Source organism: Danio aesculapii, chromosome 11 (assembly GCF_903798145.1).
Source record: "Danio aesculapii chromosome 11, fDanAes4.1, whole genome shotgun sequence".
In the NCBI taxonomy this organism is placed as follows: Eukaryota; Metazoa; Chordata; class Actinopteri; order Cypriniformes; family Danionidae; genus Danio; species Danio aesculapii.
This window is the reverse complement of record NC_079445.1, coordinates 3,076,450-3,093,820: the sequence shown is the minus strand read 5'-3', so window position 1 is coordinate 3,093,820 and position 17,371 is coordinate 3,076,450. Positions and strand designations below refer to the sequence as shown.

Below are 17,371 nucleotides of genomic sequence, written 5' to 3'. Positions count from 1 at the left end.
TTACTAAACTCATTTAACTACATTTTTTCAACTACATAACTGGATTTTATTTCTCAGTCTCAATAAAATGTGAGTGGTGTTTAAAACCTAACAGCGGTTAGAATGGTTTAGGTGGGTATGAAGTGTTGATGTTTGGTTACTCAGGTGCCCCTTGGTATTTGCAATTCAAAATAAGACCAAAATCTCTCGATCTCAGGTTCCTCCTTCCATCAATGACATTCATGCATTCCTTGTTTCCCACCAGGATAAGCAACTGAAGGTTTGGGAGCTGGTAATGATGCGGTTTGCTCTAATTATCACCACATAATCACACCATGCATCTTTTTTTTGCTCATCTGAGTTGATAAGTGAGAAATTAGAAAAGAGTGATTAAAGGAAATAAATAAATAAAGCTAGCATCTAGTTCCTCACCGAGTGTCAATCAAACCCACTCAATACAGGTGTAATGCCATGCTGTGCTATGAACTGCTGTCATAAATCAAAAATCACTTTACACACACACAGAGTGCCAGAAACTCAACATGCAATCTCTGCAACAGTAAAAACGCATGAAAACGTAAACAATTTCACACAAGTGCGAAAAACTAAAACATTACAACAAACGGCAACAGCAAAAATAAAATACAAATACAAATAAACCATCATGCAGCACATAACCAATGAGGAGTGAGCTCGGGGTTTTTTTTTTGGACCTTTCCATTTGGGTGGAAAGCAAAGAATCGAGATGCTCCGGGAAAAACATGGAGTGTAAAGTGGGAAGGGGAGGTTGGAGGTATCCTGTTGCCTCTCCTCCTAGTCTTCTCAGTAGAGAAGACCAGCACGAGGAGGTCAGGATACAGCGGATCTGTGTTTCTCATGGATAAACAAAGAGGGGAGTTATGAATGAACCTTATCTGAACATTCCCATAGTGGGATTTAGAGCAGACTGCTGTGGCTCAGAGAATCAAAGCTTCCCTACTGACTCATTCAGCTTTACCCGATCAAAGAGGGTGTTTATTTATATAAAAACACTAAAAATATGTCTAAACACTCCAGTTACGCTGGCCCTAGATTTAAAAAAATCTTGTTTTAAAGGAACAGTTAACTTTTTTGGAAATAGTAGTACTCTTCTAGAGATTAGTTGGTAATACTTTATAATAACTACACACTATGAATCATTTATTAAGCATTATCATATAGTGAATTCATTATTTGTTAAGCATTAACTCTACATTAATAAACATTAGTAAGCAGTTTATAACTGCAGTTACTAAAGCTCTGTTCATAACTTATAAGCACATTTATGCAACCCAGGCTCATTCTGAGAACGTAGCCCCATAGACGTTTCTGGAGACCGCGAAATACGTCCCGGGAGGTACGTATTTTTGCAGTTTTTGTTTTCGCGAATCCGCGAGAGGCCGCTGTGTAGGCTTTCTCCCGCGCCGTCCTTGCGTAAACCCGCTAGAGGCCGCTGTCGAACAACCTTTTGCCTGCCTGGATGACAGAATGATTGACCGTGCGACCAGCCAATCGGCTGACCCACCCTCCTCCGTCCCTAAACCCAACCAACGACGATTCACAAAAGCCGTCCAGAAAAAGAAAAGCCCTCGTCTAATTTTTACCACGTTTTCGGATTTTACCACATTCTCACCCTGTGATAAACTGGTTCACTTTATTTTTGGATTTTGTTTTCTTACCTGATTTTTGGAACCGCTCTTCCCCGGACTCGAACCCGGTCGTCGTCTTGGTCAGCCCCTTTCTGCGCCTCGAGTCCGCCAAAGTACACGAAGAGCTAACCGGACAAACTGGTTGCAGCAGGAAAGCCCTCCACATGAGGCGAGCGGCCGGCTGGCAAGCGCCGAAAGGAACGGCGTCACACCGCCCCGCAGCGTTCGCTTAAAAAAATGAAATGCAGCCGGACGTACCCCCGGCTACGTATTTCGCGTTCTCCAGAAACGTCCACGGGACTACGTTTTCAGAATGAGCCTGGGTTGCATTTATAATGTGTTTAATGATTGTGTTTTCATACTTTGTTAATGATTTATTTTTCATGACTAGTGCCAGACGGAATCTGCTGACATTATTTGCTGTGTCTGCACAAAATTTTGTTAAAAATCTGCGGATTTATGCGGAATGACTTTGGGAGTATCATAACTAAAACGTTAATATATGAAATGAAAATTAATACCTTTTAAACTTATTTAATGTTTACAATGCAATTCCAATTTATTTGGTAAACAAAGCAAGTCTCTCATATAATAAATCTACTAAAAGACAGAAAATATGACTTTACAAACTGCATTGTAAATAAATCATAAGAATATTTTCATGTTAGTCAATAATATTACTGAAATTAATTAAAAAAAATAATAAATATAAGTTTACACATGTTTACACAAGTAAATAAACAATCAACGATGGGCTAAAAATCTGCAGAAATCTGCAGTATTCTGCGCACGCAGATTCACTGTGGGCCTATTCATGACTAAATTTAGTATTGAAATATTTACAAACCATTTGTATTAAAGAATAGTTGGTGGTATTTAAGATCATTCAGATTGAGTTAGTAAATGAATAAACTATTGAAATTAACGTTTATATATCTTATTATTCATGCGTATAGTAATGGTTACTATATATGTTAGTTAATAAATGCTTTATTAACTCCACTTCATGCAGTTTTGTGACCTAATCTAAAGTGAGGGCTATTAATGCTTTATAAATCCCTTATAAATGACAATTAAAGGCTTGGTATCAAATGATAAAATGAAACAATAATCTTTGCAATCTTTCTAAAAAATAAAATTACTGTTAAAATTGGATAAAACAACAACAATATAATCCTTTAACAATATAATATGATACTACATTTCAATGTTATTTAAAGTTTAAACTGTACAGTAATTTTACAATAGATAAGGTTGCAAAGATTTATTTTTTTTTTGATGCAGTTTCATTTGTGTATTTTCAAATGAGTAGAAATGAATTAAGTTGTTTATTCTCTTTTTTTCCTGTTTAGAATTTAACTGAGCCTTTAAATGTCATTTATAAGGGATTTATAAAGCATTAACAGTCCTCACTTTAGATTAGGCCACTTAACTGGATGAAGTTGACTTAATAAAGCATTCATTAGCATACAAATTAACTATTAGTATACGCCAGAATAATAAGATTTATAAATGTTAATTTGAATAGTTTATTAATCCTTTACTAACTCATTCTGAATAATCTTAAAAAACCAGCTAATTCTGTCAAATAACTGCTTCTTAAATAATGCAGTACTTCATTTAGTAAAAATAATCATTAACAAAGTATGAAAACACAGTCATTAAGCCAATTATAAATGTGTTTATAAGTCAAGAATACAGCATTTGTAGCTGCAGTTATAAACTGCTTACTAACGTTTATTAATGTAGAGTTAATACTTAACAAATAATGAATTCACTCTTTGCTAATGCTCAATAAATGACTCATAGTATGTAGTTATTATAAAGTGTTCCCAATAAGTTTTACCATTTTTGAATCCATTTAGACGATCTCCAGGCCTCTTAGGAGAACTTTTAACTTAGCTTAGCATAAATCATTGAATCAGGTTAGACCATTAGCATCTCGCTCAAAATTTCTTTGATAATTGTCCTTTTTAAAGGTTGACTCTTCTGTAGTTACACCCTGTACTAAGTCTGACGAAAAATCAATAGTTGCTATTTTCTAGGTCGATTAGGATAGAAACTATACTTTCAATTTGACAAAATAATCAAGGAGATTTGTTGCCATACCATGGCTGCAGCAATGTCTGAAAATAGTACACAGCTAGGTAACTAAGTAAAAGAGCTAACGACATAAAAGAAAACAGCAACTTTTCATTTTCCGTTGATCTTAGTACACGATGTACCTACAGAAAAGTCAAGCTTTGACATTTTTGCGCAAGATGCTAATGGGCTAATCTGATTCAATGATTTATGCTAAGCTAAGCTAAAAATGCTACTACCAGACCTCAGTCTCTTGTAAAAGAGTGACCTGGAGACTCAACTTGTAAAATAAGCCTATTTCTAAACAAAAAAAAACTCCTTTACCACTCATCATTGAGCGAAGTTTCTCATCATCATCTTGTTTGCTTCAATCAGAAATGGTTTATCAACACTGACTCGCTCAGTGAACAAGTTAAGCCAGCTGTCTGTGACTCTCCCCTTAAACAGATTTGTCTCTCAAAGGAAATTCGAGAGCGAGTTGTTCCAAGCACTCCATGTTTCATCATAGAGCCATTAGCTTCTAATGGGATAACGAGAACAACTCGAAAGAAACAAGAAAAATGCAATTGTGCTGTCAGGATAATGGGGTACAGAGAAATCAGTGTCTCTAAATTGGATTAAAAAAAAAAAAAAAAAGAATATTGAGCAACACACAAAATTAAACCTGCGGAGTTTGCCTGAACCTTTTCTTGGAGTCTTTACAACACAGAGCAGAAGAAATGGAGCCAAAAATGAATCAAATCATTTGGGATTCAAAAAATGTCAAACTTTCTAGACATGTTAACAAGTTCGGTTGACATCTTGCTAGCCAATTTTCCAGGCAATTTTAATTTGCAAGCTTCATTTACATAGTTGAAACAAGAGACGGGGTGTCTCTCAGCGGGTGGCTGTTAACCCAGAATTAAGTCCCGCTGACTCAAACTTCTTCGGAAGTGTCTGAAATACAGTTCAGTTGGCGAGGCAGACTCTTATGGCCTTGGCATTGACCAATAAGCTTCTTTTACAGTCAAATCTAGTTATTTGTGATGAAAAAATCAGGAGAGTTGACACAAGGCTTTGAAATTTTTGGCAAAAATGCCATTAGGCTTGTCCAAAATCCCTTTTAGTTGGCTAGTATGACGCCACCCTTTGATCCAAAAAGTCAGAAAGGGGTTTTAACAGAGCCTTCCCAAAAGCTCCACAGGAAACAATCAATCCAAAAGATTTTGTGTCAAAAGCTGACATTCAAGTAAGCACATTTGGATCAAGAGTATTTTAAAATCTTTTTTTTACTTCCTTCGAACACTTAAGATCCTTAAAGCCATTCAAACCAGTCCATTCATAAGGTTCATTCAATGGGGTATATGCACAGGGACTTTTAATCTTCAGTCAGCCAGTACAAGCGCTATCAGTGTCCTGCCACATTTAAGATCTGATTTCTTTCAAAAATCAAATAAATATTCGATATAAAGCAGGTCCAAGAAGCACTGCATTAAATTCCACTGTTCCGCGCCATGTCTTTAAAATATGCTAATTTATTTTACCTCAGTATTGTCAATGGATTTTCTGCTGCTACTGAAGGCGCTAGCGTTAACACTGTCTTTCCTCTCATTTTACACTTTAACAACTAAATGAATGCTTAAGTCTATTTAACTGATTATATTTGAATTACATTACAACATCGATGCTGTAAAAGCAACCTTCTAAACTTGAAAATAGTCACATGAACCTTTCACAGGAAGTTTATCATTGGCTGAAAAACACGAGCTGTGCATATAGCCCATTCTCACAGGTTTCACAGCACAGGACGCAAATGGAAAGGGGGCATGCATGATGCTCACGCCATGACAACACCCGCTGGTGGGGGTGTGGCCGGGCGGGACAACCAGGCAACAGAATGACAGACAGAGAGATCTCTACCTGAGCACCTCCGAGAGAGAGGAGTCGCTGTCATCCGACCTATGGGGCAGAACGGCAGTAGGGTTAGGGGGAAAGTGGGAGGAGTCAGTAGAAGACAGAGAGGGAGAGAGGGGGAGGGGTTTCCCAGGGAGCAGGCGGGGCATGGGGAAGGGCTGGATTAAAAGGGGAGGAGTTAGCAGGAAGGTTATGCAGAGATCATAGGGGTGGGGTTACTGGTATACATTGACAGGAAGAGCCCACTCCAAACCGTAGATCAGATCCACCTGTACAAGCCTAACAATGTTTTCCAGCTCATAATGAATGATTAAAGGTCCCATGAAGTTAGTTTTAAGAATATCCGTAAGCTAGTGAGCCCCAAAATTAGCGTTTAGTTTGTCACTTCCGCCTAAATCGATTTTTTCACATCACCTCATACTCAGATCTTCTGACCAATCAAATGCTCTCTAGTATCTGACATGCCCCACCCCCTTCTTCTCATTTGCTGTTCATTTGATGCGCTTGATCTCAAACACTCTCATTGGCAAAGCTGTGATAAAAACAAAACTCTATTGGCTGTTTTTATAAAAGGGGAGGAGCTACTACATGCCCTGCCCACTCTTACGAGATTACGTCAAACATCGAAGCAAAAATGCACATTTCACGGTACCTTTATTGTCTCAATTCACTCTCAGTTGTTTGATCGAAGCAGCTTTAATAAGGATTATCATAGAAATAAAACACGACCAATAACAGAGAGGCCAGTGTTTAAGTGAAGCGCATTATCAATCCATGTTTCATTCATGCAGCATCTCCTATTGAAACTGTAACAACACTATAGCGCTCTAGGCTAAATGGTTCCCGCTATTCAAAGACAATATGAACCACATGAGCGTCAAAAGCTGCATGCAGTACAGATTATAGTAAGTGCTATTATGTCAATTCACAGAGAATAAAATATGAATGACATTCAAACGTAAGTGGTCTTCTTTTGTCAGTAGCAACAGCTCAAAATATACTCAGTGGTTTATACACACACACACACACACACACACACACACGCACACACACACACTATAACTATACCCCTGCAGATTTCCATTAATTTATTTTAACTTCTGCCAAAAGTAATTCAAGGTCATGAAATATTTGATATCAGAAAAAGAGACGTTCATTAGTCTAGGGTCAGTTCTTTTTTAAGATATAATAATTCAAGTTTGCTCTAAATTGATCAAAAATCTTAACGTTACATCTTAAAATATACTGAAATTAGTTTTATTTTTAAATTGGACTAATCCTGTTAATCCTAGAAATGTTTTATATACGGTAGATAGGAAAATGTCTTCAGACCTTAACCCTTTATTAGGCTAATAGCAATATACTCATTGGCCACTTTATTAGGTACACCTTACTAGTAGCGGGTTGGACCAACTTTTGCCTTCAGAACTGCCTTAATCCTTCGTGGCATAGATTCAACAAGGTACTGGAAATATTCCTCAGAGATTTTTGTCCATATTGACATGATAGCATCACGCAGTTGCTACAGATTTGTGGCTGCACATCTATGATGCCAATCTCCCGTTCCACCACATCCCTGAGAACTGGTGACTGTGGAGGCCATTTGAGTACAGTGAACTCATTGTCATGTTCAAGAAACCAGTCTGAGATGATTCACGCTTTATGACATGGCGTTATCCTGCTGCAAGTAGCCATCAGAAGACTATGGTCATAAAGGGATGGACATGGTCAGCAACAATACTCAGGTAGGCTGTGGCGTTGACACGATGCTCAACTGGTATTAATGGACCCAAAGTGTGCCAAGAAAATATCCCCCACACCATTACCAGCCTGAACCGTTGGTATAAGGCAGGATGGACCCATGCTTTCTTGCTAATGCCAAATTCTGACCCGACCATCCGAATGTCGCAGCAGAAATCGAGACTCATCAGACCAGGCAACGTTTCTCCAATCTTCTATTGTCCAGTTTTGGTGAGCCTGTGAGAATTGTAGCCTCAGTTTCCTGTTCTTAACTGACAGGAGTGGCACCCGGTGTGTAGCCCACCTGCTGTAGCCCATCCGCCTCAAGATTGGACATGCTGTGTGTTCAGAGATGCTCTTCTGCAGACCTCGGTTGTAACGAGTGCTTATTTGAGTTACTGTTGCTTTTCTATCAGCTTGAACCAGTCTGGCCATTCTCCTCTGACCTCTGGCATCAACAAGGCATTTGCACCCACAGAACTGTCGCTCACTGGATATTTTCTTCCTTTCAGACCATTCTCTGTAAACCCTAGAGATGGTTGTGCGTGAAAATCCCAGTAGATCAGCAGTTTCTGAAATACTCAGACCAGCCCATCTGGCACCAACAACCATGCCACAGTCAAAGTCACTTAAATCCCCTTTCTTCCCCATTCTGATGCTCAGTTTGAACTGCAGCAGATCGCCTTAACCATGTCTACATGCCTAAATGCATTGAGTTGCTGCAGTGTGATTGGCTGATAAGAAATTTGCGTTAACAAGCAGTTGGACAGGTGTACCTAATAAAGTGAGCCGGTGAGTGTATATGGTAGCATCACTGACATTAATTACAATATATACAATAATAAAAGTCACAAACGTTCAAAAGTCTTGTAATAACCACCATAACACTTATAAAATGTCAAGAAACATGACTAACCTCTCAAACTGTGTATATAGTCAACGTACAGTTAAAATCCCATATAAGCAATTATTTTGACAAACATACAGCACAGATAATCCTTTTTGAATTCATAAATGAATAAAAATACTTTAATAAATATGACTGACACGTTTCTGTGCTTGATTGCTGCTCATTTTACAAACGAAGGCACAAATCTTAATTATTTTTATAATTACTGACAGATACTAATGAATGCTTTGCTGAAATCCGCAGTGTGGAAACAGAACCATTTCAATAATTTCTTGTCAAACCGTATATTACTAAACTTTACGTGGTGCAAAAAAATTAAATAAAAAAAGATCACCTTAATTTTATCAGAGCGAGCTGATCTACAAACGCAGAAATGAATTACAGGCCACAAGAGATTTCTCATTCAGAACAGGAAGAAATTCATGTGATGAGTTCACAGCCTCGGTGATGAGGGTCGACCGTATTAAACAGCTTTCAATTGCATATCGACGTGCGATGCTGTTCAATGAAGTCTGAGTCTCAGAGTCAAAAGAAAAACAAAACCAACCGCCAGCAGATCCTCAGATGGCATCTGATTGGCTGAAACTTTAATGAAGTGTCAAGCGTTAACCATTACTTTAAAATAAGGATTCAGAAGTCAAAAAACGTACGCACACACTTAACTGGAGAAGTGCATTAATGAGCGTGCGACCAATTGACGGGATGTTTGGATTCGCTGATTTGAATGTTGATGAAGGTCTATTAATATTGCCCTGCATGACTGTCTTGGGTTTGTTATTCTGTCTTAAACAACGCAAAGCCTCAAAAGGCTGTCAGGACTCCAATTTAATCAAATGCGAGCCGCCCATTAGAGACCAATCAGTAATCAAGTGGAGAAGAAGAGTCTCGTGAGCTTAAATAATTAAGATCTTACTACTGACGGATTATATACTGAGACTGACGCGCACATTAACAGGTGAGACTGTTAAACATGTCAACAGAGAAGGGATATAATTAAGTTTTAAACAAAAACATATGGAGGAAGTTCATTAGTGCTTGTTGAATACTGTCAAAATTAATTAAATTCATTTCCATATGATGACAAGCGTCTTCAGAAATGCAGATGTTTTCAGTATATAGATCCTGCTTGTAATCGCTGTAATTCCACCACAGACACTCATGCACATATGTTTTGGTCTTGTATAAAGCTTAACTACTTTTAGGACACTATTTTTAAAACTATATCTGTGTTTTGGGGTACATCCATGTCTCCTTGCCCACTGATTTTGCTCACGTCATATAATCTTACAAAGATACAATCTGATTGCATAGCTTTAAATGTGCTCCTAGCCAAACGACTAATATTGCTTTGGTGGAAGGATCAGAAAGCTTCAACCCCACCACAGTGGATCTGTGATGTCCTCTTCTTCCTAAAGTTGGAAAAAATAAGACTGTCTAGAGCAGGGGTGGGCAAACTCGGTCCTGGAGGGCCGGTGTCCAGCAAAATTTAGCTTCAACTCTAATCAAACACACCTGAACATGCTAATCAGTGTCTCCAAGATCACTAATTATCTATAAGCAGGTGTGTTTGATCAGAGTTGGAGCTAAACTCTGCAGGGACATCGGCCCTCCAGGACCGAGTTTGCCCATCCCTGGTCTAGAGGTTCATCTAACCCAGGCATGGGCAAACTTAATCCTCGAGGGCCGGTGTCCCTGCAGAGTTTTGCTCCAACACTAATTAAACACACCTAAACACCCTAATTAGTGTCTTTAAGATCACTAGAAAGCTACAAGCAGGTGTGTTTGATTAGGGTTGGTGCAAAACTATGCAGGGACACCGGCCCTCCAGGATCGAGTTTGCCCATCCCTGATCTAACCAGTTTAGGAAAATTTGGGACCCACTTAGGAAATATATCCGGTCACACTTTATTATGATGGTCCGTTTGTTGAATTTAAGCTACATTGCATCTACATGGCAACTAATTCTCATTAGAATACAAGTAGACTGTTAGGTTAGGGTTAGTGTAAGTTGACATGTACTTGCAAAGTTTCTTAAAGTCAGTTAAATGTCTGTTTCAACAGATATTAAGCAGACAGTCTACTAATACTCAAATGGACCATCAAAATATAGTGTTACCAAATATCCAAGAACATGTTTTATTGTCAAATATAGACCAAGTCCTTCTTAAGCCACATTATTATTTACCTTTTTTTATTTGTTGATATATTTCTTTTTTGTTTGTTTGTTTGTTTGTTTTTTCTCATTGTATTCGCTTAAGTTGATACTATCTCTACTTTTTGAAATATAATCATTTTGTTTTGTCTTTTTTTTACTGTAATTTGCCATAAAATCATAAATAAAATGATTTTTTATAAGAAATGCAGATGCTGGTAACTGATCAAAAGGTTAAACAAAAAAAAGGCATCAAATATTAAAAAAATAAATAAATATACTGAACCGAAACGAAATTATTAACAATAAACTTGCGGGAGTTCATTTACATCCTGCGGCAAAATTATTTTTATTATAATTTTAGTGATCTGCTTGAGGTAGGTCAATTTATTTTTATGATTTTGATGAAGTAGCATTCAACCTAAGAGCCCTTTAGACCATGCACAGACCGTTTCTTCATGTTACGCTGGTATTGTCTTTAAATAAATAATTATTTAGGGCCATTTAATTATTCATTTGTTATTTATGTACAATAATTAAGACATAAAATAAAAAAGTAACATATAATCAACAAAGAAAATGCAAATGAAAAAGCTTATTCATTGGCTGTCTTAGTCCTTCCTTTATTCATTCATTCATTTTCTTTTCATCTTAGTCCCTTTATTAATCAGGAGTTGCCACAGCAGAATGAACCGCCAACCTAATCCAGCATATGTTTTACGCAGCGGATGCCCTTCCAACTGCAACTTATCACTGGGAAACACCCATACACTCTCATTCACACACATACACTACGGACAATTAAGCTTACCCAATTCACCTGTACCGCATGTCTTTGGACTGTGGGGGGAAACCGGTGCTCCCGGAGGAAACCCACACAAACATGGGGAGAACATGCAAACTCCACACAGAAATGCCAACTGACCCAGCTGAGGTGCGAACCAGCAACCTTCTTGCTGTGAGGCAATCGTGCTACCCACTGCGCCACCGTGATGCCCTGAATTGAGTGAATTGGGTAAGCTAAATTGTCCGTAGTGTATGTGTGTATGTCCTGGTCCTCCAGGTTGGGGGATGAGTGTTGGCCTAACAACCCACCTCATAAAAACTAGATGTTACGAAACACCAATATGGTGTGGCTAAATATCAACTTCGATATAAATGGCCCTGGTACTAAGTATATATGTTCATACACATTATATTATGTATATATTTAGGCTACTGTGTGTAGTACACTACCACCTTTTATGCTGGAAGAAAGACGTAATAAAAAAGTTAGCATATTCAAGAGAGCACTACTTTTACTATAATGAATTATTGCAGTTATTGATAGCAGGATATTTGTGTTATTATTTATTTTTGTATATTTCATTTATTTTATTTTTGTGCCGTTCAGTTGAGTCTGTGGGAACAGATTTTGCAGTGTTTACATGTTCATTACGGCATATCATTTATTAAAATAAAAGTGTTGGTAACACTTCAGTAAAGGGACCCATTCTCACAATCAATTACTGGTTTATTACCAAAGTATTATTAAGATAATGGCTGTTTATTAGTACTTATATGATCTTATTCTACATTCATAATTCTACCCAACACCAAACCCAACTACAACCCTAATAACCATTAATAGGCAGAATATTAGGAGTTTGAGTTAAAAGTGGGGGGCACAGTGGCTCAGTGGTTAGCACTGTCGCCTCACAGCAAGAAGGTTGCTGGTTTGAGCCCCGGCTGGGCCAGTTGGCATTTCTGTGTGGAGTTTCGCCCCGTTCTCCCCATGTTGGCGTGGATTTCCTACTGCTCAGGTTTCCCCCACAATCCAAACACGTGGTATAGGGGAACTGAATAAACTGAATTGGCCGTCGTGTATAGGTGCATGTGTGAATGTGAGAGTGTATGGGTGTTTCCCAGTACTGGGTTTCAGCTGGAAGGAAATCCACTGTGTAAAACTTATTCCGGAATAGTTGGCGGTTCATTCCACTTTGGCAACCCCTGAAATAGATGCTAAGCTGAAGGAAAATGAATGAATGAGGTAAAGTTATAGATAATGCTTTGTTAATAGCAGTACTGTACCATAATAAAAAAGTTTTATTTCATAAAGTACAAGCTGATTTCACCTGTATTATGTGATTTATTTTAATAAAAGACTACTTTTAAACACATCTATTTTATTAATAAAGATTTGTTTAAAATATAAAAATCTCCCATCTCATAGGATATGCGACATCTCACACAGCTATAGTTAAGTGATGCTTGCTTAAGCGAAAACACAAAATTACTGAGCTGAAGGTGCTTGAATAACTACTTTCAAAAACAAACATTGTAAAACAAACTGAGGAATGGCGCAGCCTTGTAGAAATTCTAGAAATTCAGCCTTGAAGACACATCTGCGGTCTGTTACGATATGTTTCCTACCACATTCACACACACACACACGAGGACGGCGCAATCTTCAAGGGGTTGGCGAAATAATGAGATAAATCCCTGACAGGCGCATCAAATGACCAATTTAGATCTCTAAGGCAATATCAGACACTGCTGATTCAATTATGGAGGGAAAGTGCAAACAAAACCCATCTTCAGAGGGTGGAATAATTGGTTATCCTAGCCTAATGTGCCCACTTGTGGTGTTATAATGAGAATTCGCAGGAGCCGGAGAACTGACGCTAGCTTTCTGCTGTCGGCTTTGAGTTATGCTAACCATTCAGCTGCAATTAGAGATCGATACCGCCTGCAGCACACGCAGGGTTAAAGCTGAACTGCCATTCACTTACGCACGGAGGAGAACAAGAACACTGGTTAGGTGGAAAAAATAAGAGAAAGCGGATGCAGTAGCTATGCTTCAGTGCAAATACGCGCAAAACTGGAATATTGCAGAAAATATTTGCGAATAAAGTAGAATTTGAATCCAACCTAATGGTGCGTTCACACCAGACGGCGATGAAGCGTCAATCGCGTGTTATTTACATGTTAAGGTAATACAAAGATGCGAATAGACATCCTGCAGCGCTATTCGCGCGTATGAGGCGGCACGAATGACGTGATTTGCGCGAATGAAGCGGTGCGAATGAAGCGTTCCTAATCTCTCGAATTGCAAAATCTGAACTTTAGCGGACATTCGTGCCGCGTTAACCAATCAGCTTGCTCTCGTATGGCCGTGATTATGACATAGAGCCTGTGGTATGTGCCCCGAGCAGTCTATGGTGCCAACTACGGCTCATCAAACTGGACTCGGCTCAGTCTGAAGCACCGCTGAAAGCTTTCATCATCCAGGTACAGATTCTGGAGGAGTGAACTCACAGAGCTGGGTGCACTTCAGAAAGGATCTAGTGGACTCAGACACGGCGCCGAACGAATATACGCTGTTTTTCAGCCTTCCTAAACCAAATAAAGCACAAATGTTCTCTCAATAAAAAAACACGTTAGCCATTTAGCAACAAAACTAGAGTCACCGAGCAGACAGAAGCCTCACCCATTAGAATTTGACACGCGAATGAAGTGATTAAACTCAAAATCTTCACGTGTATAATTACTTGCGAATAGCGCGATTTATTCACACGTGACGCTTCTGGTGTGAACACACCATATGAGAACAAAATCATCCCTTCATGATAAATCGCTGGCGAATATCACAAAGGAAAATGGAGTTTACTACAGTATGAGAAGCCAATTTTTTATATGTAATTTATTTCTTGCGCCTCAGAAGACTAAACGAATCTCACATGATCCATTAAAACAAAATTCGCACGAAAGTAAATGTGTTTTCATTGTAGTTTATGTACTTTCTTTTATAGGATAAAAATTGTATCCTGCTCAGTTGTGCGCGTGCATTTTATTTATGTGCGTTTTCTAAATGTATGCACATTTAAGGCTGCATTTACACTGCAGATATTGATGGTCATTTCTGATTTTGTGACAGTCTCAGATTTTTTTATTCATTTTTTTTTTTTTATGACGACCTGCTTACATGTTTAAAAGCAAAGATGCAATGACCCGGGGGAAAAAAGCAGGCCTTGACATCTCCATTGCTGTATTCGATCTGTTTGCAGGTTTTTTTATTTATTTTTATTTAGTCTATACGCAGTTGAAGTCAAAATTATTAGCTCTTTAATTCTTTTCGATTTTTTTTTTATCCAATTTCTGAAGATTTTTCCAACACATTTCTAAACATAATAATTTTATTAAATCATTTCTAATAACTGAATTACTTTATCTTTGCCATGATGACAGTAAATAATATTTGACTGAATATTTTTCAAGACACTAATATAGATTATTAGGTTAAATAGGCAGGTTAGGGTAATTAGGCAAGTCTAATAGTGGTTTATTCTGTAGACAACTGGAAAAATATATAGCTTAAGGGGGCTAATAATATTGACCTTAAAATATTTTTAAAAATTTAAAACTGCTTTTATTAAGAAAAAAAATATATAGGAAATACTGTGAAAAATGCTCTGTTAAACATAATTTGGGAAAAAACGATCGGAAGTGTTAATGTTAGTAATGGAAACACTTACAGCCGTAGTGTTTCCATTAAGAGTTTTTATGCAATATTCCCGCGCATTACAATAGATGGATGGGCACATAGCTAGTGAGAAATTAGACCCTTTGAGATTAATTTCTCTTGTGTTTCGGGACAACAGTTTGTTGAAACTCACTTGTCGAGAGCTGAGCCCTGGCTCTGGTTGCTGGTCAAGCGGGAAAACACGTTGCGGTCATTGCGTTGTCGAAGCGGAGGAGATGGAGGAGGAGTGTAGCCCACATCTGGACTTCTGTGTGAACAAAAACACACAAAACATTTGTGTAGAGCACGCAGAACACGACACAATACATTTACAGCTGCAAACAAAAGTATTTGACAAGCAAAGTCTGGATTTTTTTGGTAAGATTTTCATGTTTCTTTAGACTTACAAATATACTGTATGTTTATAAAAATACAGTAGTGTATGCATTTTACACTATAAAATCATGAAAATATTCATTTTAAATAATAAAATTGTATTAAAATGGTTACTTATAAGCTGTTACTTATAAAAATATTGTTCAATAATATTTTTATACAATATGTAATGTACAATATATTAAACAATATGTAATAATTTATTTATTTGTTATTTATTTACATATATATATATATATGTTTGAAGTCAGAATTATTATCCCCCCTGTTTATCCCCCCCAATTTCTGTTTAACGGAGAGAAGATTTTTTTCAACACATTTCTAACCATAATAGTTTTAATAACTCATTTCTAAACACTGATTTCTTTTATCTTTGCCATGATGACAGTAAATAATATTTGACTAAATATTTTTAAGACACTTCTATACAGCTTAAAGTGACATTTATAGGCTTAACTAGGTTAATTAGGTTAACTAGGCAGGTTGGGGTAATTAGGCAAGTTATTGTATAATGATGGTTTGTTCTGTAGACTATCAAAAAAAATTAGCTTAAAAGGGCTAATAATTTTGACCTTAAAATGGTTTAAAATAAATTGAAGCTGCTTTTATTCTAGCCAAAATAAAACAAATAAGACTTTTTCCAGAAGAAAAAATATTATCAGACATACTGTGAAAATTTCCTGAATCTGTTAAACATATTTTAAAAGAAAAAAAAATTCAAAAAGGGGGCTAATAATTCTATAATATATAATATATAATATAATATATAAGGGGGGCTAATACACACACATATATGTATGTATGTATATATATATATATATATATATATATATATATATATATATATATATATATATATATATATATACACATATACATATATATATATATATACACACACACACACACACTTACAAACATATATACACAATACACAATATAAATATATATACACAATATATATATACACACACATATATACATACACACACATATATACATATATACACATATATACACATATATATATATACACACACACACACACACATACATATATATATATATATATATATATATATATATATATATATATATATATATATATATATATATATATATATATCCACACATATGTATACAAGTTGTAATTAAAAAGTAGATTTTTTTTAAAAGTGGAGGTTCTTTTATTTCTTTTATTTAATATATAATATGCTCATATTCATAACAAAAAATATTCAGAGGTCTGTTAAACTTGAAAAATCCAAAATGTTGTAAGTGTCTGTAAACTTTATAGAAACTATTATAAATAAAAATGCTGAGGGAAAGGATTAAAAAGCAAAAATGAAAGTGAGTATTACATTCAGATTTTTTGGTTTGTTTGTTTGTTTGTTTTGTATATTTGCAATGAAAGTTCCCCTGTTACAAATCACAGCCTTGCATTCGAAAAATTCAAGTTTATTTAAATTTTCCTTCAGATCAGTCACCTGTATGGCTGTCCCCGGTCATATGACTGTCTCCTTGTTAAAGGGGAAGCGTCAGAGCCTCTGGACTGCCTCGGGCTGAAACACAAACACACATTCGTGAAGAAACACCGATTACAAAATGCTCCTCTTCTACAGTTGAAGTCAAAATTATTCGCCTTCCTGTCATTTTTTTTTTTGTTGTTGTAATATTTCCCAAATGATGTTTAACAGATTCAGGAATTTTTCACAGTATTTCCTATAATATTTTTTCTTCTGGAGAAAGTCTTATTTGTTTTATTTCAGCTAGAATAAATAAAGTTTTTAATTTTTTAAAACTATTTTAAGGTCAAAATTATTAGCCTCCTTAGGCAATATTTATTTTCGATTGTCTGCAGAACAAACCACTGTTATACAACGACTTTCCTAATTACCCTAACTTGACTAATTAACCAAGTTAAGCCTTTAAATGTCACTTTAAGCTGTATAGAAGTGTCTTGAAAAATATCTAGTCTAATATTATTTACTGTCATCATGGCAAAGAGAAAATAAATCAGTGATTAGAAATGAGTTATTAAAACTATTATA

At 36.5% G+C, this 17,371-nt stretch overlaps 1 protein-coding gene across 1 annotated transcript in view; it reads right to left on the bottom strand.

The window, feature by feature from the left end:
* The window catches only part of kif21b (kinesin family member 21B), a 151,263-nt gene that overhangs the window by 27,127 nt on the left and 106,765 nt on the right, over positions 1–17,371 (bottom strand). The window contains exons 25-27 of the mRNA XM_056468242.1: positions 16,808–16,882; positions 15,079–15,192; positions 5,628–5,666 (exon numbers count right to left, since the gene is read on the bottom strand). Coding sequence (XP_056324217.1) covers positions 5,628–5,666; positions 15,079–15,192; positions 16,808–16,882 — 228 coding nt within the window. The remainder of the gene's footprint in view (positions 1–5,627; positions 5,667–15,078; positions 15,193–16,807; positions 16,883–17,371) is intronic.